Genomic DNA, 25,080 nt, shown 5'->3' on the forward strand with positions numbered 1-25,080 from the left:
AAATCCAGCCATTTTTTTCGTCTTTAATCTCTACTAGATTTCTCATGTTTAAACCCATATCGCTAAAATAAAAATTTGAGAACATTTGAAAGCAATAATTTATTTTGAGAATAAATTTGTTTAATATATTTTGGTCTATTTTCATTTTTTTTCCCAGATTAAATGTATTTTTTGACTTTTCCCCATACCAAAACCAATCGGAACACTTTAATATGTTTTGAATTTCAGAAAGAAAAAGAGAGGATCTGTTTTTAGGCACTTGAAAGTAAACCAGTTTGATTTCTATTTGAATTGAAATCAAACAAGCTTAATATAATTTCTTGACTTTTCCCCATATCAAAACCAATCAGATCGGTTTCATGTGTTTCGAATTTCAGGAAAAAAAAAAGAAATTTTTTTAGGCACTTAATATTCAAAATCTTTGAAAGTAAACCAGCTTGATTTCAAATTGAATTGAAATCAAACAAGCTTAATATGTTTTCAATCACAAAAATCCCAAAACTTTTGAATCAAGACCAGATGATTTTCTTTTTATAATTTATTTTTTGAATCTGATTTTTTTTGACAATTTTTTCAACTTTTTCCCAATATCCGCCTATCTAACTTGTTCTTTCACACTCATTTTGTGTGAAATTTGTCCCAACATGCTTCTGTTTGAGCCCCCTACAAGCCTTTTAAAATTATTTTTCAGAACGAAGCACCTTTTTACTGAAATCTGAATGCTCAAAAATTGGGCTTTTTGGAAACCGAGTAAAAACCTTTCCAAATCTTAGTTTGAAATGATTTAAATCCGGTTGCTAGATTAAACTAATTTAATTCTTTTTCTAACAAATAACAATGTCAAAGTTTTCTTGGGTTTTTTCTTGTTTTTAACTTATTAAAAAGGAAAAATCAGTTTTAATTCATTTTCTTTAACTTATTTCTATTTTAATTTTTTACAGATTCACCCAATTGGTGACCCATATCATGAATCTGCAATCCAAATCGGTCCAACGAGGGACTGATTTGGATAGCAAATCTGTGTTTGAAAATCTTGATTCATCCATTAAATTGGCACCACTAGACCATACGCAGTCGCAAATTCTTATGACAGAGATCAAATTTGGATCATATAGTCTCAACCTCTGACAGTTCACTTCCCTTCCATACGGTTGACACTACATGCCAATGCTTTACATACATGAATCTAAGAAAAGAAAATCCCATCTTCACAGTTCACATCAAGAAGTAACTCTGAGGTTCATCCAGCTCAATGGGGAAACAAGGTCTCTCCATCTCTCACTTTTTAATAAAACACTGCTCTTATTAGAAACTCTAAATCTCTCTTTCACTATGCTTCCCTTGTACATTTCCAAATCTGAAATTTTTGCGACATAAAAGTATAACTCTGTTCAAATTCAGCATTGTGGTGAGGGCATAAAAGCTTGAAAACTAATGCCTGAAGTTCAAAATGCAACTTACCCACCCATTAGAAGAAAAAAAAGGGGGAACAGTATAAACTACAACTGAGGTTGCATTTGTCTTTCAGGAGAAATATCTATGGCACGTGGATGCTAAAGTTTAACTCACAAAACTGATCAGATAGAAAGCAACAGCGCTTAACATGGCAGCAAGAAACATGTTGCACATGGATGCTATAGCTCTTGACTCGTTAAGGCCTACAGGGAATCTGCATTGGCCCACTGAGGGATCAACAGTTGTGATTAACCCCAGCCCATCAAAGTTGCACCCCTCAGACGTCTGATTCCAAGCTTGGTAATAACTATTAAAGGCATACGATGCATTTCCTGGCCACCCCAAACCAAAGCAAGAACCACCATCTAACAAAGCCGTGCAATCAGCCTCAGCACAAGCCTCTTGAACCTTAGCTGAGACATTTGAAATGTCCTTATTGTTATTCACTACACACCACTTCAGCGACATATACTCCACACCTTTTGAATTTACTAGGTCCCTTGAACCTTGGCCTAGATCCACTTGGTACTTAGCCTGGCCATCAAAAGTGAACACACCCCAATGTCTCTCGAACCCCCCATTGATTAACTTCCTCTCGTTTTCATCTAACAAGCTCAAGATATAGAACTCTTCCACTATAGTTCTATTTGGCCTTAGTGGTGTGCCACTTTTGCTCTTTAAATGATCCTTAAGACCTTGAAGGAAGGCCCTCGCATTCGCTGAGGTGGCGTTTCGAGACCCATCAGTTGGCCAACCTATTTTCCCAATCAGAACTTCCATTTTACCAAAACCCAGATTAGATAAGGCAGTTATGAGAGTGTCGATGCTTTGATCAAGGTAGTTTCCGTAGGTGCTTTTGCCATCCTTAAGATGGTGGGAACTGGGGCGAAAGATAGCATAATCTATGGGGAAGCTCTTGTTTTGATAGACATTTAGGAAAGGGTAGAGGTTTATGACAAAGGGCGAACGGTTCTTGGAGAGGAAGGAGAGAAGTTGAAGCATGGTTGAGTTAAGATCGGGTCGAAAGTGGCCTTCGGAAGGGAGGCCTGAGGGGTTAGAGAGATAGGCATCAGCATTGCATGGGACCACTACTTTGACCCTGGTTTCAAGTCGAGCTTTGACGAGTGCTAGTTGAATGTTGATGGCTGCACCCACAACATATGGCTGGAATTGGCCTTTGTATATATGTAGAAATGGTTCGTCTCCAATAGCAATAGACCTGCAAAGTCAGCAATCAGAAGGCTTGTGTACACAGAAAGTACATACATGCATATCTACGCATGTGGGAAGGTGTAATGACCCAATTTTTCAATCGATCATGGAAAAATGAACAGTGATGACCGCGATGGGAATTGATCTTACATAGTCCATTGACCATACATGGTCATTGTCCCCCCAACAGACACACATATTTTAAATTTTCTTTTAAGGAAAAGGTAATTTTTTTGAAAAGAAATATTCAATTGATGAATGATGTTCCCATTGAAACAAAAAATTTTATTTGATTTAAATAGATGTAGATGCTCATAAATATAGAACAAAGTTAACTTATTGATCAAAGAGTGTTAGTACATTTCCTTTATGGTGCCATACAAGGTCAATAGATACAATTACAGCATTTGATCCAACACTCTACTGCATTTGCAACTGCATCACTCATACAATGGTTACCTTGCTTTTCTTCCATGCCATGACATCCAAGTCTTCATTGTCCCAGAGTCTATAAAAGCCCAAATCATGTCAATATCAATCACCAGGTAAAGGACTCGTCAAATTCAACTCCAGAAATTTGATTAAATCCTTGGGGCACTAAATCTTCTTGTAACATTCAACACTAAAATTAGATTTCAGTTACAGTCAAAGGCCCATGATATCTAATAAGATTATGTTATGATGTGAAACAAGTGGCTTGCTACCATTGTTCTCAAGTTAAGTTATTTCATCAGACATTATAGCCAACAAGTGAGCAGTGTTACAACGTGCCATATTTCAAATCTCCCAGCATATACAACATCTTGAGCGACTCATGAGGGGAGCTCCTATGGGCAGGAGGGGGTGACTGTCACCACAACCACCTTGTTTTCTTGAACACTATCACCCTACCCAAAAACAAGGGGGGGCCCAGTGTCACGGCCCTAGTTCAAGCCCCATGCTTCGACCGTGCGACACTCAATCCTTGATCGATTAAGGATGAGTCAGCCTTCCTACCACAAGAACAAACATGCACCAACCAAGAACCACCTCACACACTAGCTTATCCACAAGTATGCACCACACACACAGATTTGAAGCCAAGCACACCATAAGAGAAGGACACACGAGTTGGCTCAAGAGCCTTATAAATCCACTATAACTCAAGAATGCTTTACAAGGTCTCACTCTTCTGAGGTTAATTACAAATGACGGCTCCTCCCCCTTATATATGCTCAAGGCCTTACAACCAATGGTCTAGATACATCCACTTGGCACACATCTGACGGCTAAGACCTTCTAGCCTTTAAAAATCTCTAGAGCACTCCACACAATCCAGCACTTAGGACACATCTAGAAAAACCCATTAGAACCCTCATGAGTTTGCTAGACTGCTCTAGAACCTTCCGGACCCAACTGATAGAAAAATTGGGACCATGTACATGATGTACAAGGTATTGCTAGCACTATGCATAGCAACATCTGTGGGGCGTGACATTCTCCCCCACCTAATCTAGTGACGCCCTCGTCGCAGTCCTTCCATGACGTGTACTCACCCTTGTGTAGCAACAATGCATATGCGTGCTCCTAGCTTGCCTTGCTAACCAACACGCTCTTCCTTCTTAGCCATGTACTTGGCATGCATTACTCATCAATGTTTCTACTGACTGGTTGTCTCCTTCCAGCTTGCCTTGCTAATCAACACGTTCTTCCTTCTAGCCATGTACTTGCCATGCATTACTCATCAATGCTTCTCCTGGCTGGTTGTCTCCTTCGGATGTGCTTCATAGTCAATTTCTTCGGTTTATGCCCCACATCCTTCCTGACCATGCTACGCTGACCATCCTTCATCTTAGTTCCCTTCCTGGCCATCTTGTCATAGACAATCTCTAGCTTGGGTGCTTCCTAAACCTTGGAAGCACCCTTCCTTAGTCTTCGTGTGCTCAACTTGGCAAGGAATAATCACCTTATGTTCCCCTCTTTCAGGTGTTCCCACCATCCTAGCCATAGGAGGCAGCTCCCCCACCATCGTGATCTGCATAACCTACAGGATCCTACAAATTGCCCTGGTGCCTTGCACCACTGGCACCATGCATGGTGTGCCTTCCTCCATGATGCACACCGATCTGCGAATCGCATGGGCCTCACCTTTACTCGGCTCTGGAAGTACATCCCTAGGACCACCTGATAGTCATCCATTGGTACTATGACTGGTCAACCTTGCCACTCCATAGGCCAAGGCGTGTGTCTATCCCACGAGTTGTGCCATGGATGGGCTTGGCCTCTGAATTCACTGCCTTCACCCATCCTGTCTCCTTGGCAAACCGCAAGCCTATCCGATTAGCCTCATCCTTGGAGACAAAGTTATGTCTTGCCCCGTGTCAAGCATAGCCTTCATGGTCTTTCCATTGATATGGGTCTCTATGTACATAAGACCCTTGCTTGGGACCAGCGGTCTCTCCGTGTCAGCCTTCATCCCATTGAAGAGCTGTAGTGACCCCATCTGAGTCTCCTAAACGCCACCCGCATCCTTAAGGTCGTCTACTGTAGCATTTAGCTTCGCCACGAGGGCGCCAAGGTACCCTTTCTTCGGGCAATCTCGTGCCCTATGCAGTTCTTCGCATATAAAGCACTTCAGGCTTAGTGGCATGGTTCCATCCCTCTCAGAGCAATCTCGAATATGATGTGATCCTTTACACTCATGGCAAAAGTGTTGAGTTGTGGGCACGTCCTGTTGGCCCTTGTTATTCCATCCTTCCCTGCCTTCCTTCCATCCTATGGGCTCAGCAGGTGCTTCCATGTGGCCTCTCCACCCTAAGGGCTTACCACGCCCTCCTCTTGGGTTGAAGACCTCTCCTCTTGGTCTCCCCCACCATTGTCGTAGTCATTCATGTAAGGACGCTGCCTAGAGGGGCCATTCCTTCTGAGCTCAACCAACTGTTCGGCCAGCGCCATGGCAGATGCTAGGTCTTGAACCCCATGTCTTTGGAGTTCCTGTTCATCCCAGGGCAGCAAGCCATCCATAAAATTGAAGAACAAGTCCTTCTCAGCCAAGTCTGGGATCTCTAGCATGAGGGTTGAGAATTCTTTCACATAGTCACGGATGGACCCCATGTGCCTTAGTCGTTTCAACTTTTTGCGGGCCAAGTACTCCACGTTCTCAAGATAGAACTGCCTCTCGATTTCCCTCTTGAAATCATCCCACATATCAATGGTGCAGGTCCCCCACTCAATATTGGCATGCCACCTTCACCACCACAATGTAGCTGTGTCTGAGAGATACATGGTGATTGTATGCGCCTTGGCCCTTTCATCCACTAAGGATATGGCCTCAAAATACATCCCTTGCCCCATTGAAGGTCTTGGGTTCAGGTAGACATACCTTAGGGACTTCTTGGGCCACCAGTGCCCCATTACTTACAGCCCTCTTGCATAGAGTCAGGCACCTCTTAGTTCCGCTACCTGCTCCTGCAACTTAGATAGCACACCCATCACTTTGTCCTCAAAGGCTGCCCTCTCTATTTTGTTCGTATTTGTCACCTCATTGAGGGTCAACAGCATGCCAGTCCTTAGGCCCTCAAGCACACCCTCAAGGCCTTCTATACTCTTACCAAGTTGTTCAAATTGATCTTGTCCATAACCCACAGCAAGTTCTAGTCGTGCCACATGTTTCTCAATGGCAGCCAAGGGGTCCTGAGGGTCCTGAGACTTCTGCCCTTTTTCCCTCCTCCTTGCTGGTATTGCCACGACCTTGCCCACTAGCCAGGTCATCCTTGGTCACCTCAGAAGTCATCACGTCCTCTCTTAGCCCACAGATAAGCAGTCAACATAAGCTCCCACGAGCAAGCCTGATGGTTCGCTCGAACCTTGGCTCCGATACCACTTGTCACGACCCTAGTTGAAGCCCGTGCTCTGTGCAACACTTGATCCTTGATCCGTTAAGGATGAGTCAGCATTCTTACCACAAACACAAACGTGCACCAACCAAGTCTAGTACTAGTGCGCACCACCTCACATACTAGCTTAACCACAAGTATGCATCACACACATAAATTAGAAGCCAAGCACACCACAAGAGAGGGACACACAAGTTGGCTCAAGAGCCCTATAAATCCATTATAACTCAGGAACGCTTTACAAGGTCTCATTCTTATGAGGTTAGTTACAGATTAGGGGTCCTCCCCATTATATAGGCTCAAGGCCTTACAACCGATGGTCTAGATACATCCACTTGGCACACATCTAGCGGCTAGGAACCTTCTAGCTTTTACAAACCTCTAGAGCATTCTACACAATCAAGCCCTTAGGACAAACATCCAAACCCAACTGATAGAAAAAATGGGACAATGTACATGGTGTACAAGGTATTGCTAGCACTATGCATAGCAACATCTTTGGGGCGTGACACTAAGCACTCGAAGCCTCAGATCTGCAACCTAGCCTTGCTGGGGAAATGGTGATGGTGCTTTGCAGCTCAACCTAACCATCTCTGGGAGGCTGTTTTGAGGTGAAAATATCAAATTGACCTCTCTGCTTGGCTGCCTTCTCCCAAATATGACCTCTAGACATTTGGTGGGGTGGTGGTATAGCATGACCAGTCATAGCCATTTTAAGCCTAACTTGAGGTTTAGGGCTAGGGAGGAAAGAAGGGTCAGATTCTGGCTTGACTTAGGATAAGAGACACGAGCCTCCAAATTCAATACCCTCTCTCTCTTCCAAATGGTAGTAACCCTGGAGGCCACCATTTTCCATTCCTGTGAATTGTATGGAGCTACTAGATTTTGGCGTCCTTTAGAAGGCCGCTGCAAGACCATGATATTTATACATTTGCCTCATTATTAGCTCTACTCCAAAGCTCTTACCTTCCTCTATATGGCCCAAATTGTTGCATCTGGTCACCAGCGGCGTCCCGTTCTTGGTCTCCTCTTTGTATGGCACACTGCACCAACCCACCACCCTCTGCCTCATCTTTATACACTGTGGATACAAGGGTGCAGCTGAACCCAATCCCACCTAACATCCAAAACTTCTGCAGGATTGATATCCTGATGAAGGGTCCTTACAGTAGAAAAGCTACAACATACAGGGCTACCCTTTCTTAAAAGGTGCCTCATGTGCAAGTCAGTGGAAGAGACCAATGCTCACTTCTTTCTACAATGCGAGCTGGCATCACAACTTTGGACCAAGTTGCTCCATAGTTTTGGGTGCCAGTGTTTTAAAATGCGAGATGCGACCCTAATGCGGTGGGGGGCCAATGCGACGATGCAGCCCGGATGCGGGTGCATCGGGATGATGCGGTCAATAAATATAAAAAAATTCTAAAAAATTTAAAAAAATAAGTTAATGCATAAAAAAAAATATGAAGGTGATATATGTGATAGTAGATATTTTAGTTTAATGATTAACTTCAAAACTAGTAGCTGTCGGAGATTCTGTATCCAGTTATCCACCCATATAAGTATTTCCACAAAGCAAGCATATCACACAATTTCTATCTTTGGGATTTTTTAGTTTAGCATATTTCCAACCCGGATCCTTATTACTAGAAGATTGGGAAGAAGACATTGCCCCAGAAATATGTATAATAGTAATATTATACAAGGAAAAAAAATTTACCGACTCTGTGAAGTACTGCTCGATTTCTTTACGACCTCTAAAACCCCCGATTTTTTATCATAAATTCACCCCAACATCTCCAAATCAACAATCAAAGGCATCCAATGAACATCCAAGTATCAAACAACCGCCAAATCGAAGATTTCGATGAAATAAAAATTCTGCCTAAATTTTTTTTTACCTCGATTTGATGCAAAAAGAGCCACAAAAGTGGCAGAAAATCTTCGTTTAGGGCCCCTAATACCCCCCCAAACAGTTTCTCTAACATTTAGATGGTCAAAAAGACCATTTTGTCCCTTCCCGAGGGGCAAAATAGAAAAAAAATTTGACAAACACTGTAGCAGCGAGATGCGGTGCGATGCGGCCTATGCGGGATGCGGCTACAATGCGGCCTGATGAAACGCATATGCGGCCGCATCTATCAAAAGCGCATATGCGCCTGTTTCTGATGCGAATGCCAGCGCATCCTGCATGATGCGGCCGCATATGGGGCGATGCGGCCGCATTTTAAAACACTGGGTGGTACCACAATAAATACTCCAACATTTCCAGTCCTACTTGCATCCCATTCCACAGCAGGTATCTTCTTTGGCGAGCGTCAATGGTGGCAACCATTTGGGTACTTAGGGCCAAAAGAAATATGAGAGGAGGCCAACCCTGAAAGCCTAAGGGACCATACCAGAGCCATGGTGATTCACCAGGCCCAAAATCATAAAAGCCTTAAAGGCATTTCAACCACCAATTGTCTTTAACAGTTGACAAAAGATCTTGTCTTCAAGGCCCGCACGTGTTTCTTGCTCCTCCCTTTCAAGTACCCCGGAGGTCAATCGGATAAAGCTTGACTTTAATGGCTGCTCCCTTTAGAAGTCTATTTCGAGACCACATTGGAAACATTCTTCTCTCGTACACAGGTCCTATTGGCCTTGCTGATTCGATCTTGGCGGAGGTAATAGCGCTTTTAACAGGCATCGAGAGATACAATGGTAGACTGGGGATTTCTTCGTAGAAAACGGAGATTCAAAAAATGTTATTACTTGGGCCTCAGGTGCTTCCACCTGCCCTTGGCACCTTGAGCACACCTCTTTCCTATAAAAGCATATTCACATCTCCTTCTCACATACTTGGCACGAGGCCAACTCTAAAGCAGATGCTCTTACAAAAGAAGGAGCTTCTACAGGACTCAGCAGTGGAACCCAGTCAACAACTTTTTGAGCTTGGTTCAACATATTTTGGTCCACAGATTTTTTTTTGGTTTCTTTCAGTATGTATACAGTGCTCTTCGCACGCACCATTTTTTGTACATGATCTCAAAGGCTTTGTGAGGGCCCACTTCTTTGGTCGTAATTTTTGGCACATAACGCAAAGATATGGTAAACATTCCCCCCCCCCCCCCCCCCCCACCCCCCACCCCCCACCCCCCCCAGCCAAAAAAAAAACATCCAGTTTTTTGTTTAATAAAAAGAGAATTACGTTAAACATTATCAAAACCTCATTCTTTTTCTTTTATTCAACGCAATGCTTGTAACAAGACATCCGTGACGGTTTCATGAAACACTGAAAGTGAAAACAAGAAACTTACTTGAAAGAATCCAGTTCTGACATTCTAGAAAACTTAGAAAGAAAATTTGATGCTCTTAGGGGAAATCATAAAATAAAGGTTATTAATGAATAAGCTGTCATGTGTTGGTTGAGAACCAGAAGGCCCCATAGAGATGATGCCCACAGCATATGGCAAGCAATCAGGAACGCAACATGTCCAACTGGACGCATAAGATCCGTTACTGGTGGAGATGGTGCTTTCATAGAGAACGACCATGATAGGAATTAAACCTAAAATGTAGGCCCACAGATGGAAGAGAACATGGGTACAAATGTCTGTGAAGAACTGAGAATAGGCAACAGAACTAGAAGACTCAAAGTGTCTGAGAGATCTAGATATTCACGCTGAAGGAGAAAGCAGCAGCTCAAAGAAATAGTATGAGTATGATGTCTCAAGATTGGTTCCCCCCACTGGGCATAATCTAGTAAATCATCACAAATGGCAGACAAGTACAATAACAGTGCTTCTTAACAGACAATCCATGCCAAGTTGCTAGATTGCATCCAGTGGTTTGGTGATAACACTTGATGCCCTTGAATGTGCTCCTAGAACGAGTAAAAATAGTTGCAAGTGTAATCACTCACCCAGGCAACCATGCCTAACCACCATGGACATAGCACCACTTATCAACACAAACAAAAAACAAAAGACGCACATAATATTGAAAACCAAAAGGATTGCATGCAATCCTAGGAGATTGGCAATATGTGTGCTCATCTGGAGATGTTTTTGAAAGGCCAAAGTTGAAGGTTTTATATCACAAAAAGGTCAGTATATTTTCATATTGGCATATGAATGGATAGCAAGATGCATGAAATTTGCCCAGAATACTAGTGGACAAATATAATAGCCAAGCTAAACATCAACATGGAATCAGGATTCCCCATCTCCATATGAGGGTTTCAGAAAAAACTCTAAAGTTAAATTAGCTGTCTTAGAATTGTCACACCCAGATTCCATAAAATAAGCACCTGCATATACTCCTATGCCCCAAAATGAACATGCAGCCACAACATCAAGAATATATGAGAGGGTGAGTATATCCTTGATAACAATTGGCACTTCAATATTAGTTTTAAGATGGATTTGGTGGAAGCATCAACAGAGATAATCACAACATCATCAATATAAACAAAAATTTAACAATCTTCATGCCCAAGCAACAAAGTTTGTAACACACTATAGCAACCCCTTAAACAGCCGGGGCTTGAAATACCTCAAATCAAGTTCTCTGAGCTTGATTGAGCAGAGATGCAAGCTTGTAGAACTAGTAAAATAATTTAGGGTACTCTTAACATCAAACAGAATGACCATCTCAACGGCAATGGAGAACAGAACTCAAACAATCGTAAGTTTTGCAAAAAACACAAATGGCTCCAGTAATCTGCTCCCAAGGTTTTAAAAATCGGAGATCTGGATCGAAAACAGCCAATCCGGATCGGGAATTGGTCAAGTCAATCTGGATTCTACTAAATATCCGGAACCACTAGTTCCCCCATGAACTTACTAGTTCGGGCCAGTTCTCTGACAGAACTGGCCAATTATGTCATAGAACGGCTCCCGCTTTATTTTTCAAATATTTTTCAAATTTTGTATTCCCTATTTTTTTTTATTGTTTATTCACTAGTTCACTAGGTCAGATCGCCAATCCAAACTGCTGATTCGAACCTAGACCAATTTTCTGGAAAGGCAATTGTGGTCATCGAACCGTGTTTTTAAGCTTGGTTCAGTCGGTTCTCCGTTCACAACGTTCAGTCTCAAATCCAATCCCTCCTTCACTCATTCACTTCGTGAACTGCTACTAGCTCGTATACCAGCTCGTCTTATGTACTTATTATGCTACCGCAACTTTTCTCCCTCCATTAAAGCACTTCTAACTCACCTAGAACTCAACTAACAGGAACTCGAAACCCTAACACCAAACTTGAAACTAGGAAGACGAAGAAAAGACGACGAAGTAGTACCGTCTGCTAGTCCCTCAAAGGCTAGCAGGAACAGGAACTCGAAACCCTAACACAAGTTCCATAGTATAGTTGCTAGATGAGCCTTGCACTTGAATCCATACAATAAGGTTTCAACCTTATAAATCGCCTTAGGCAAATGGGGGCCTCACAAATGAGAAGTGATATCAAATCCTAGGTATGATCACATTCCGATTCCTCAAACTCCTCTTGGGTGCCCCTTGCCAAATTCTTGCTTTACGCAGCTTCTTTGTATGAACAATGGTCCTGATTAAGAAAAGGTCCAAGGAAGGTATATAAAAGCAAAATGACAACTAAAACAGAAAACAAAGCCATAACTAGCATGTGGAGCTAACAAACAGGACGAGCAATGAATAGATAAGCCAATATCAGTCAAAATCGATGATGTTGTAGTGGTTTCCAGGCCCACCAATCTGTAGAAGCGTAAGACTTCAAAACATATCCCTCATCACTAGATGGTACAATTTGTCTAGACTCCAAAACCTTCTCTTGAATGAATTCTGAGATTATAAGCCTCTGATCTCAAATGGCTGTTCTGTTAAGCTAATAAAATGAATACAGCCTAAGAAAATGATATAACATTGTAAAAGAGAAGGGAACAAGTTATTCACAAAATATGCTTTTCTTTGTGTCCAGCTACTTCACTTTAGAGTATAACATTGTACGCCAAGACGAATCATGCAACATATTCTACGCATGAACTTAGGCATGTTCTCTCAAAAACTAGAAGTGGTAGTGAATCCTTAAATAATCATAAATGTATCCCTATCATCATCATCATCATCATCATCATCATCATCATCATCATCATCATCATCATCCGATCCTTATCCCAACTATATGGGGTCGGCTACATAAATCCTAATCTGTCATGCCGCTCTATCAAGGGTCATACCCTCAATCAAACCATAATTCACCATCTCTTCTCACTAATTCCATGAATGTCCTTTCGAGCCTTCCCCTTGCCCTTTTGGAGTGTACCATAAATGTGTCCCTATAAAATCATCAAATATCATTATATAGGTCACTCAAATAGAGCATGAATTTTATTGACTTTACATGACATGTTTCAACCATTTTATGAAAAGTACGAAATATATATGCTAAACATAATTTATATTAAAATTCATATTTTTTTCATTAAATATCCCATTTCAAAGTGCATGAGAATATGGATAGGTTCATATAATGACCCGGTTGAAAAAGTGTCCCAGGTCCTAATATATCGCATATACTAATCATCTTCCAGTTTAAATATCTTAACAATGAACATTTTTATGAAAATCAAACAACAGAATAAGCTAATACAGATCGAGAAATATTATAACTAATAGAATGTACAACATCACATCCTCAGTACAATTATACAACATATACTAGCTATACTGCTTCATAAATTAGGAGTGGTAGCAAATCCTAGATACGATCATATAAAAAGGGGTGTGGTTTGTATAAGGTTGAAACCCTAAATAATCAAAGCAAGGCATACCTCTAAATAGTGTCGAAAGATGATTTTTCAGTAGCCAAAATCTTTGTCCTATGGTAGAGGCACTTTGCCCCATCTTGAGGCTCACCTCATTAGTGGTCACTCATGATCCCTCTATACCCCCCTCCCTATCCCTCCTCTCATCTCGACATCTGTTACACCTGGCAACCCTCCCTCTCTCCCACCTCGGGGTCTAGTGGTGACTCCTCAACTTTCTCATCTCCCGCCTTTTCCCTCCTCCAACCCCCAGTCTCTCTAAACAGCGCTTCAAAACCACCACCCCGTCGCCTCGTTTTCCTCCCCTACCCTCATGATACCCCTAGGACATGTCGACCCTCTACACCCTAACCCCTATTTCCCTCTTCTCCCCTCTTAGGTTCCTCCACAAGCTCGTACTGTTTCATTCTTCTTCCTCCCCTTTTCCCTTTTCCCTCTATTCCTTCTATCCCTCTTTCCTCTACCTTTTCTTCTACCCCTCTATCCTCGTCTAGACCACCTCCCATATTGCCTTTGCCTGCACCCCTTCCCTCTTCCTCCTCATCCCCCATCATGCTCTGTCAACAAAAACAACATCCCATGCTCCTTAATAGAAGGTGGAAACCACAAGGCAATTCTGCCCCCCTCCACCCCCTTCCTTACACCCCTCTTGTACAACTAGTACCCTCCCTCTCTTACTTGCACTTCATTGGCTTCCCCTTTCCCTCCTCTGCTTCAGATTCCAGCCCATTCCCCCTTTTCGTTTTCTCATAGACCAACCCCTAAGCCTCCTATACCCTCTAACACCTTTGCCAATCCCCTTCCAAATCCCTCTGACTGGGACTTAAACCATTCGGATTTAGATTGCCTCATTTCCCTACCACTGGAAATGCGATTGGCTTTCAACGCTTTCCATTCTTCTCAAGGTAAGATTCCCCATTTTATCGCTCCTCTTAATTAATTCTTCTCCCCTCTTCCTTTATCTCATTCCCAACCCCAATCCATTCTCCCCCTCTAACAGCCACTCTGTTGCAGATAATCCCTCCTAACACTTTAGCCAACATGCCCAACTCGTCGTCGTCCTCCCCTCCGCCCTCGAACCCCATCCCCTCTTCTATCCCACTTACACTGTTGATTTAGCAGTCTCCAGATGAGGACATTAACTCGGATATCTAATGGCCTATCGCAGTGGACAATCAGGAACTTGAAAGGATAGATAGAGACGAGCATACCATGGGAAACATGATCTAGACTATGAGACTAGTTTACGATGGCAACATTGCCAACATTGTTGACTCTCTCAGACACGAACATTGCCAACATTGTTGACTCTTTCAGACACGATACTGGTGCCGCTCAAGTCAGTGCCTCTTCGAAAAACCCTAAAGGCTTTAGAGAACTAGCTAATTTACATTTGATATTAATTATGATTCCCCTACTCCATCCTATAGACAAGTCCCTCTCCTTGCTTCTTTATCTTTGAGCCCTAAGAAGCGTAGATTTAGAAGGAAACAATCCGTACACCCCAACTCTCCTAAATGAAGATCCTATGTTGGAATATTAGGGGGCTTGGTAGTCATACTAAGCATAGTGAAGTTCGATCCTTCGTCTCCTCAAATCACCTAGAAATACTGGGATTTTTCGAAACTAAGCTCACGGACTCAGCTTTACTCCTAATCAAGGACACTTGGGGAAGGAGGCCCTACAGGTTGATAAAAACTCTCTGGGGGCATTTGGGTCCTGTGGAATCCTACTATTCTACAGGTTATCTCATCTTTTATTAAATACTATTTCATCAATGTTCTTTTTCGCTGAATTTTTTATGATCTATCTCTCAAGGTCTCCCTTGTCTACAACCCCAATTGTCCTTCTGCACGCCAAGCACTTTGGCCTGAGCTCACGTCGAAAAGGCTCTCTACTAACATCCCTTGGCTTCTAGGAAGTGATTTTAACATTGCGAGATGGGTTCACGAGAAGAGCTCCAGTGGTCGCATTACTGCTTCCATGAGAGCCTTCTCTAACATGATAGTGTACCCCTTCTTAATATTCCTCTCTTAAGGGCATCCTTCACTTGGTCAAACCATGTTGCCTCTCCTATTATGACTAAAATCGATGAGTTTCAGGTCTCCAACTCTTGAGAATCTAGTATTCTTGGTACTCACACTTTTGTCTTTTCTAAAATTACTTCAGATCATAAGCCTATCCTCCTGGATACTAATCCCATCCCTCGGGTTAATAGGCCTTTCAAATTTGAATTGTTTTTCCTTGATGAACCTTCTTTCTTAGAAGCCGTTGGACCTCCTTCTCGGTCGAAAGATGGGCCGCTTTCATATTATCCAAAAAATTACGGCGCTTGAAGGGCTCCATCAAACAGTGGAGTCGTAACATCCTTCACAATTTCAGGGAACAAATTCTAGAATGCACCACTCTTATTCATTCCCTAAATACCCTGGAGGAAGCTAGACCTCTTTCACACCAAGAATTAGTGGACAAGTCCTTGGCTAAACAAAATCTTCTGCAACTCTTCAAAAAGGAAGAGACTTTTAGTATCAAAGGTCAAGAATCAAGTGGCTCAAGGCAGGAGACCAACATATTGCCTTCTTATATAAAACCGCTACTGCGAGAAGAAGAGGCAATGCAATACCCAAATATCTGTAAGTAACAATACATTGTTAATAGGTTCATAGCCAGATTCTTTAAAATCTTTTCTCGGTACCGACTAGGCCTAGGCCGTCCCTAGGTGACCTCTCCTTCTCGTTATCTCTGATTATTCAATCTAGCTTGAAAGATCTTTCTCAAAGGAAGAAATTCATAAGGCCGTCCTTGACCTCGGCAAGGATAAAGCCCCTGATCATGATGGTTTCCCCATTATCATTTTCCAAGAATCTTGAGATACATTGGCATCAAATCTCCTAAATTTGTTTAATGAATTTTTTCATAGAAGTCACCTAAACTCTGCCCTTAATTGTACTTTCATCGCTTTAATCCCCAAGATAGGAGGGGTCGAAAAGTTGAGAGACTTCCACCCTATTAGCCTACTTAACTCATCCTACAAAATCATGGCTAAAGTCTTAGCCACTCGACTTCAAGCATATCTTCATTCTGTCAATTTCCCTACTCAATCCGCTTTTGTTGCTAGTAGGCAAATTCTTGACGGGGCTTTCTCTTCCCATGAAGCCTTTCACTCCAGACTCAACTGTAGGGTTTAGGGCCTTATCATTAAGCTTGACTGGGAAAAGGCCTACGACAAAGATGATTGGAACCTACGAGACGCACTTCAGTTGTTAATGGGTTTTGGCTTCAAATGGAGATCTTGGATCAAGGCTGGCATCTCCAACCCTCATTTCTCTATTCTTATCGATGGATCCCGAGTCGGATTCTTCCCGTCTCCAGAGGCTTGTGGCAAGGAGACCCGCTCTCCCCTTTCCTTTTCACCATCATTGGGGAGCTCTTTTCTAAATTTCCTTTTAGGCTCTATGATAGGGGCATCCTCCAAGGCTTCCAAATTTCCTCTAATGACCCGGTTGTTTCACACCTTTATGGCAATGACACTGATTTTTTGCAATGCCAACCCAACTCAATTGGATAACCTTTAGTTGTTCCTTAGATGCTTCGAAGCCACTTCTGGGAAGAAAGGTAATACGTCGAAAACCAAAATGATGAACGCTAGGCTTTCTGAGGCAGATACTTTGCTCATCATCTTGGTTGTGGCACTGACTCTCTTCCTTCAACATATTTGGGTCTCTCTCTCTGATTTGGAAAACCAAGGAAGCATCTCCAGCACAATATTTTAGAAAATTTTACTTGGAAATTTGTCATTTGGAAGAGCAGATACTTCTCCCTTGGGGGCAGAATCACTCTAATTAAAGCTACCCTTGCTATCATTCCCATCTACCAAATTCCCTCCTTTGTGGCACAATATCTCGAGAAACTTATGAGGAATTTGCTTTGGAGCGGCACCACAGATGGCTATAAATTTCATTTGGTCTCATGGGAGAAGATTTGCACATGTAAGAAGTGCGATGGTTTAGGTATTAAGAGGCTCAAAACCATGAACTCTGCCCCTTGGGGAAATGGTGGAGGAGATTCACCTTCCCCCATACCCTCCTCTAAAAGGACATTATCCGTGCAAAATATGGCCTAGAGGACAATGGGTGGTTGCCATGTACCCCTCTATTTAGAGCTTCCGGGGCTTGGAAGTCCATTTCCCCCACCAAATGTGCCTTCAAGGCCTTCACAAGATTAAAGTTAGGCAATAGCCTTAGAACTAGATTTTGGAAAGACCTCTGGGTTGGATCTCAAACTCTAGACCTCCTCTTCCCTACCCTCTTCCTTTGTCGTCGACCAAGATGCCCTTATATAGCTCATTGTGGTTCGCTCTGTTTCTTCTTTGTTTTGGACCCCGATATTCAGAAGGAATCTCATGACACTGAATTATCCTCTCTAAACTCCCTCTTGCAACCCTTGACCCCTATCTTCTCTCTATTCACTAGGTAAACTCTCTTGTTTGGTCTCCCAATCCCTTGTTTTACTCCTCTCTCCTTCTTAACCTCAATCTTCCACCTTACTTAATAAAGTGTGGACCTTCCCTATTCCTCATAAAGTCCAGGCCTTTCTGTGGGTTCTGCTCTAGGGCAAAGTGTTAGACCACCTTCAGAGACGATGAATTTCCCTCCCCAACCATTGTATTCTAGGCCACCAGGAAGAAGAGTCCATTCCCCATCTCTTTATCCATTTCCATGTGGTCTTTTTTAAAACTCTTAGGTCTCCAATGGGTAACCCCTCAATCTGTAATGGACCTTTTCTTGGTCTTCGCCTCCCTTCCTTTCCCTAAGAATGGTAGAAAACTTTGGCATATTGTTATCGCGGCCCTTTCTTGTTCAGTTTGGTTGGAAAGAAATGCTAGAACCTTTCAAGGAATTGCTAGACTTTTGTCATCTTTCTTGGATTCAGTCGTCTCCCTTGTTTCCTTCTGCACTAGCAACCTCCCTACATTTTCCCACATTCTCATTTCTCAACTCCATGACAGTTGGGTTAGTCTACTATCTTTACCTCTTCGTCCTCCTCGATTAGAAGCTTGTGGCATCCCCCACCTCGAGCTTCTTTCAGTATTTTCCTCTGTTCTCGGGGCCACTTGGAATTTCAGACTCCAACCCAACAAAGACTCTCGCTTTACTCGAAGGTCTTAAGAAGATTTGCTACACTCATTTCCATTTCTTGACAGTACAAGTGGAGTGTGTGACCCAAGAACTGTCATTTCTTGGGCTGCTAATTTAGTACAACCTCCTTGGCTGTTCGCGTCCATTTTTTAACTCATCACTATCATTTGCAGAGATCTACCGCCAGTGACCTTCACACTCATCCTTAGACGTGCCAACTCTGTGGCGGACGACCTTGCTAAGGGAGGCGCTTGAAGCAACTTACCCTCTCTTGAGTTCTTGGTACAGGTATGCTAAATTTTCCTCTCAAGTCCCCTCTCTCTCTCTCTCTCTCTCTCTCTCTCTCTCTCTCTTAGACTATTATCTCTTTTTGTGCCCTTTTATTTCTCTCTTCTTCTAACCCCCTTGTCACCCTCTCTCCCAATCTCCTCTCACCTTAGACTTCTCATCCTTGCGCCTCCATTTGCTTCTCCCCTGCCACTGTAAAAAAAAAAGTGAGGAAAAGGAAAGAAAAACAACAAGAAGAACGAAAAAGAGAACTCGAAAAAAAAAATGTAGAGAAAAAGAAAAAACAAAAAAAAAGAGAAAAAGATATATATATTAATCACTGACGGGTTGACCTTAAGCCCTTCTACTTCTTTCTTCTTTCCCCCTAAGGTAACATCTTCTTCTAGTCTCTCTCCCCCCCATTTCTTCTCTTATCCATCTCTTTTCAAGGCTTATTTCCTCTTCTGGCCCACCCCACTCTCTTCTCCTTTTCTCTCCCATCTCTTTCTCTCATCTTCAACTAGCTCGTAAGGGAGAACTACCGCAGTACGAGGGATAGATGATGCCTCAGCTCCTTCCCCTCAACATCTCTCAGCTTGGTAGTTCGTGACTGCACAGTTTGATAGGCTGGAGGCATTCCATCTCCTGAGGACCAATTGTGGACCGTGCAATCTCCTTCCCACCCAACTGGTCACACCTTCTACCCCTTTCTCTCCCGGACCTGAAGCATGTACTCACTCGATTTCGAACAGCCGAATGCTTTCCACCTCCTGAAGAAAAATCGAGGACCCATCCTCTTGCATATTACCTTCTTTAGTCCCTAAGCCCCTTCTCCATAGTTATCTTCTTTTTTGTATTTCCACCCTTCTCCCTTCTTCCTTATATACGAGGGTCACACCTTTTTCTCCTCTTTTTTCGAGTTCTTTCATTTTCTTATTTTCTCTTCTTCTGCCCCCTATACTTTGAGCACCCATCTTGTGGGTGTCGATTGGCCACATCTTGTGTATCTATATTCTTTTTGTTTATTTTAACCCAATTTCAAAAAAAGAAAAATCTATGCAATAGCCTGAAAATTTATTCTCATCTCTAATTATAAAATTTAAAGCTTATAAAATGGTGTAGATTAGGCAAAGTTATAAACATTTCAAAATATTGAAAATTGACGACTAAGTTAATGCATTACAAGATGCACTACTTCCCGGACTTGAAATCCATTTTTTTTTCACGTCTATATATCTCAAGGTCGAGATGATCAATTTAAGGGTTTTTCGACATCAAAACAACCTCTTCTAGTGATCAGTGAATTTTAGAGATGTGCCATAATTATTTTCAGAAATTTGGTTCTATCCAAGTCCTATTTTTCGAAAAGTAAACTACTGTGGTTAGGAGCAAAATTGAGAACAGCATTCGGCTCATTCATGAAAACAAAGTCAATTGTTCCTACCAAAACAGGAATTTCTACAACGATATTAAGCTTAGCACACCCCGGCACCAAAATAAGAAAAAAAAAATAGAAAAGGTTAGATATAAAATTATAAGCCATTGAAATAATATTAGATGACTTATAAATAAAGCAAGTATTATCATTGTTTTTCAAGAGTGGTAAAATTGAGAACCAATAAAGTTAGAAGAAATCGAACTATGAAGCCCATCAAAATTAAGATGGTGAAGTATCAGATGCCTCGGGCAAATGAATTGACAAGTAGTGTTTAAAAACTCGACGAGTCCGGCTTGAACTTGCCCAGGTTCCAAATGACACTAACTCGAATGACCCTAATCTTGACGACTGTGACCAAGTCTTTAAAAGAACAGTGATTCTGGTCGGAGTCTTGCCAATCAGACATAGGACTACACGAGCGAACTCGGACTGTCACCTTGTCTGGTTCCATGTTTCAAAACTTTGCGGGCAACAAAACATGAGACTATGGATGGTTTCATCCAATACTTAGTTGGAGAAGTATCCCAAGTCCCAGTATTATGGCCTATACCACAACTTCTAGTTAAAGTTTTTTTTAGAAGGTTATCTAGTTAAAGATATTAAATAGGACAAACATAATAAAATAAAACAACCTAACAAAGACTAAGTACTGTTAGAAATTAGAAATAAAAGAATGTTTTTGGTCATTTTTAGAACACAATAAACATTAGAAAGACTCCAAGCATTACCAGAAATAATAAAACTTATATTGCCAACGGTCAAAGGAGGCCTATTAGCAGTATACAGAAGCCCCATCTTCTCCAATTTCACAAAAATATACCCATATATTGTTAACACTTCCACATTATAGGTTCACAAAAGCCCCATATTATATCCAGTCATTGAATCATTGAAATGAATGGTTGTAATATGGGGCTCTCATTTAGTTGTGAAAGCCCACCCTTGCACATGGTTTTTGACCTCATATTCACCCTCAGACCTTGTGGCGTATTGGAATTCTAAATGAGGTGGTTGTCCAAAAACACATCAGCAGATCAATAGCTTTAATGCCAATTTTCTGCATTTAATTTGCATACAAAAGTAAAGAAGCATCATTAAATAATCTTCAACTTCAGTTTTTTCACTTGTATAGAGCCATGCCACACATCAGCACTTAGATGGTGTGCTCCACAAATTCTTTACGAACTCAGCATTTGCAAGTGCCAATAGATCCCAATCTTCCAATCTGGTCTTTAATGAGCAACCTACGTGAAAACCAGAGTTGTATAGTTACAAATATTTCTATTCTTCACTAGCTAACCTACTTCGGTTTTTTCACTTGTATAGAGCCATGTCAGACATCAGCACTTAGATGGTGTGCTCCACAAATTCTTTAGGAACTCATCATTTGCAAGTGCCTAGAGATCCCAATCTTCCAATCTGGTCTTTAATGAGCAACCAACATGAAAACCAGAGTTGTATAGTTACAATTATTTCTATTCTTCATTAGCTAACCCACTTCAGTTTTTTCACTTGTATAGAGCCATGCCAGACATCAGCACTTAGGTGGTGTTCTCTCCACAAATTCTTTAGGAACTCAGCATTTGCAAGTGCCTAGAGATCCCAATCTTCCAATCTGGTCTGTAATGGGCAACCGACATGAAAACCAGAGTTGTATAGTTACAAATATTTCTACTCTTCACTAGCTAACCTACTTCCTAATCCAAATTTAATATGTAGGAAACGAGGAAGCCTCTTGATTCGCAAACACTTCCTTTCTATACCACCTTTGAACCAGTTCAGTTGAACAGACAGGTGCCAGAGGTAAGTGTCTACGAGTGTAAATTAGACTACTAAGGGCAATATTTCTTACCACAAGTGTAAAATGGACTACTAAGGGCAATATTTCTTACTACATTGAATTCATCCTTAGAGGTCAAATATAGCAGGGGCCTTGGATATTTCTCATAAGGGAATTCCAGTTGTTGATCAATAACAAATTCACAATTCATAAATTAATTATCTCTCATCAACAAAGTGGAAGACACTGATGCATCATCAGTTTCAGAGAAGGCAGATTTACACAAACAACTACACAACCAATAAACTTTCTTCAATATCTGCAAATAGAGCATTAGAGAGAGGTGAAACCAAATGAGAGAAAAAAGGAGTGATAGAAGAAGGAAAAAAGTTGCAGTGCAGGAAAGAGAAATACAAACAGCAAAGAGCCAATTCCTTCCTTTAGTTCATAGTTTCACAACCATAAAAACAGAATTCCTATTACTTTCCAACTACTCTTATTCCTGCTTCCTGTCCATTTATAACCCACCATGTAAACATCTAAATGAAGACAGAAGAACTAAAATTCATAATATATCACCAAACAATAACCATTAACTCCACAAGAACAGAGAAATGGAAGGATAAATCAGCAAAATGTGTGCGACAGAGAGAGAGAGAGAGAGAGAGAAGAGAGATACTCGATAATAACGCCTCCGGTTTTCGATTGGTAACGAGTGATGTTATCGTGGACCCAAGCAGAGGCAGCGAGCTTCGATGAGTTGAGAGCCTTAAGCATAGAATTTGGGATACCCACCATTACTCTGATTCCTGTTCCACTGAGAGCTTCAAGAGCCAAAGGATCAGCATCATCCAATTTCACTTTGCTCACATTGTTAGCGAGGAGAACATTCACAACAATGGCAGGTGGAAGAGGATTAGAAGAAAGAGAACCCCAATTCACCCCAACTCCCCACGCCACCCTTAAACCCCATAAAACCCAAAACCACCACAACCAAACTGCCATCACCCACTTTCTCACTCTAAAACTGCTCACACAGAGACTTGGATAAAACCCAACATAACCACGACATTCCCAGTGCTCACTTTCTCACTCCAAAACTACCAATACATAGACATGGGCACAAAATCACCACCACATTGCCAGCACCCGCTTTCTCACTCTAAAACTGCTTGTAAAAGCAAATGGATGTGGGGTTTCTTTCTGGCCTTGCGAACATCGATGCTGGTAAACCCTGAGATAAATACAGAAGGTAGACCCTCCATAATATCCTTACAATAGCTCCGCAGCTACTTTCACAGAGGCACGGTCATGGAGTTCCCCTATTTCACAGAGGCACGGTCATGGAGTTCCTCTATTTACAACGCAACGTGAAGCAGGTAAGCCATGACGGACGTGACAAGGAAGAAACTCACAGAGAAAAGAGAGGTCATAGAGAGGAGAAGGGTTTATGGAGAGAGAAAAAGGTTCATTTATAGAACACCACTAAAAGACGCAGGCAGAGTTCATATATTACCCAGAGAGAGAGAGAGTTCACATAGTACCCAGAGAGAGAGAGGGGGAGGGAGCGTCTAGAGAGAGAGAGGGAGGGAGCGTCTAGAGAGAGACAGAGAGGGAGTGTCTAGAGAGAGAGAGGAGAGAGAAAACAATAAGAAGGAGACTGACATTCTCCATTTGCGCCACCGTGGCATACCTATGCTATTCGTAAGGAGATTTGCGCTGGGCCCTTTCTTTCAATTGGACGGTCCAGATTTCATACATTTTATAAAAGCAGGTGCTTATAATAAAGGTTTTTCTGAGCCTGAATTTCAGATGATTCATGGAAAAAACAAAGAGCACACGCTTTTATGTCCACTTTAATAATGAAAAAGACACATTCGGTTTCAAGGAGGAGAGCTTTTACGCACCGACCCTCTACTTTTTCCCAGATTCCCTAATACCCTGGATGGAAAGGTTTTGTATTTCCCCTCCAACAAACAAGATTTATGCTTTCTCCGCCATCCAGTCATCTAATTTTGATAAAGGGAGCTATTCATTGTTTGATATTAGATCCAACGTTTCAAAATATTTTATTTTTAATTTTTTAATACAAACTGTATGAGTATGAAATTTGGTACGTATCATCTTTTCATTGGAACGCACCTAAAAAAAATATTAAAAATAATTTTTATAAAATATAATAATCAAAATAACGAAACTTTTAGAGTTATTTTGATTATTTTATTTTATTGAGAATATTTTTTTATTTTTTTTAAAAGTTCAAGCTTAATAGAAGATTGGACGTCCAAAATTTAGTGTCAAAATAATTTATAAAAAAAAATTAAAAATAAATAGAGACATGACCTTGTGATTGGGGCAATCTTAGACATCCATTCAAAATGAATGGTTGGATAAGGAAAAGTATATAAGTTTTAGAAAAGATATCTCTCTATCTTTTATTTGTAGGTTTCATATCTTGATAAACCAAATGTTTCAAAATTTATCTTTTAACCCTCACTACTTTAAACCTATTTTTTAACCTAAACAAATGTGATAAATACGTGCTCTTTCTAAACCCAATCATTTCTCTCTTCACTTATATACCCAAAACTTCTCTTTCTCTCTCTTCCCGAATCTCTCACTCGCTCTCTCCTCCTGTGTTTCTCCAAACACTTTTATCTCTCCTCCTGTAACTTCTCACCTCCATGAAGCCCTTCTTTTTTTAGAAGTTTAGGAGGATGGCTTTTAAAAAAGGCATGTCTTTTTAGTTTTGTTTGGCCTAAAAAACAAGTTTAAAATAATTTAAGGGTTAGAAGAAATAAAATCTACAATTTTATGCCTCAATATATCTTTTAAAACTTTGGATCTATTATGAAATAAAACTTAAAAATAAATGGTATAGAAATATTTTCCCTAAATTTTATGTTGTGGGAGAAATATAAAAAGCTTGCCCATGTTAACTTGACTATGTAGAATGACTTCTCCTTCCGTGTTCCACAAAAAGTATCTCTTCTGCTCCATTTTCTAATGGGAGCTCTAGAGGGGGTGGGACCTAAACCTCAACCAGGGTAGACTCGAATCGGGTCTAGATATAGGTTTAAAAATTGGACTCAACGGGTCAGATCAGGTCCAAATCTTTGACCTGAACGCT

At 41.3% G+C, this 25,080-nt stretch overlaps 1 protein-coding gene across 3 annotated transcripts; it reads right to left on the reverse strand.

Moving 5' to 3' along the window:
• Positions 1-1,087: 1,087 nt before the first annotated feature.
• Positions 1,088-23,624, reverse strand: LOC18433368 (O-Glycosyl hydrolases family 17 protein). Of its 3 annotated transcripts, XM_011624702.3 has the most exons (3): positions 22,630-23,624; positions 18,901-18,945; positions 1,088-2,674 (listed from the first exon to the last, which is right to left on the reverse strand). In XM_011624702.3, exons 1-3 carry the CDS (start codon positions 22,953-22,955, stop codon positions 1,561-1,563), a joined length of 1,485 nt encoding a protein of 494 aa, XP_011623004.1. In that variant the 5' UTR covers positions 22,956-23,624; the 3' UTR covers positions 1,088-1,560. The 3 variants fall into 3 exon arrangements, with proteins under 3 accessions (XP_011623004.1, XP_006843517.1, XP_088730456.1); XM_006843454.4 differs by lacking the exon at positions 18,901-18,945; XM_088874330.1 differs by lacking the exons at positions 18,901-18,945; positions 22,630-23,624 and adding an exon at positions 3,127-3,328.
• Positions 23,625-25,080: the final 1,456 nt, after the last annotated feature.

The sequence above is a fragment of the Amborella trichopoda genome, chromosome 8, assembly GCF_054954075.1.
Source record: "Amborella trichopoda isolate Santa Cruz 75 chromosome 8, AtrichopodaSantaCruz75HAP2 v2.0, whole genome shotgun sequence".
Classification (NCBI taxonomy): domain Eukaryota; kingdom Viridiplantae; phylum Streptophyta; class Magnoliopsida; order Amborellales; family Amborellaceae; genus Amborella; species Amborella trichopoda.

Coding starts and splice junctions, on each gene's coding strand:
- LOC18433368 (XM_011624702.3), bottom strand. CDS start 22,955: ATGGCAGTTTGGTTGTGGTGGTTTTGGGTTTTATGGGGTTTAAGGGTG. Junction 18,946..22,629: donor ACCGGAGGCGTTATTATCGA/GTATCTCTCTTC, acceptor TTTTTTTTACAG/TGGCAGGGGAGAAGCAAATG. Junction 2,675..18,900: donor GCAAGGATGAGAAGTCTAAG/GTGAGAGGAGAT, acceptor CTGACTTTGCAG/GTCTATTGCTATTGGAGACG.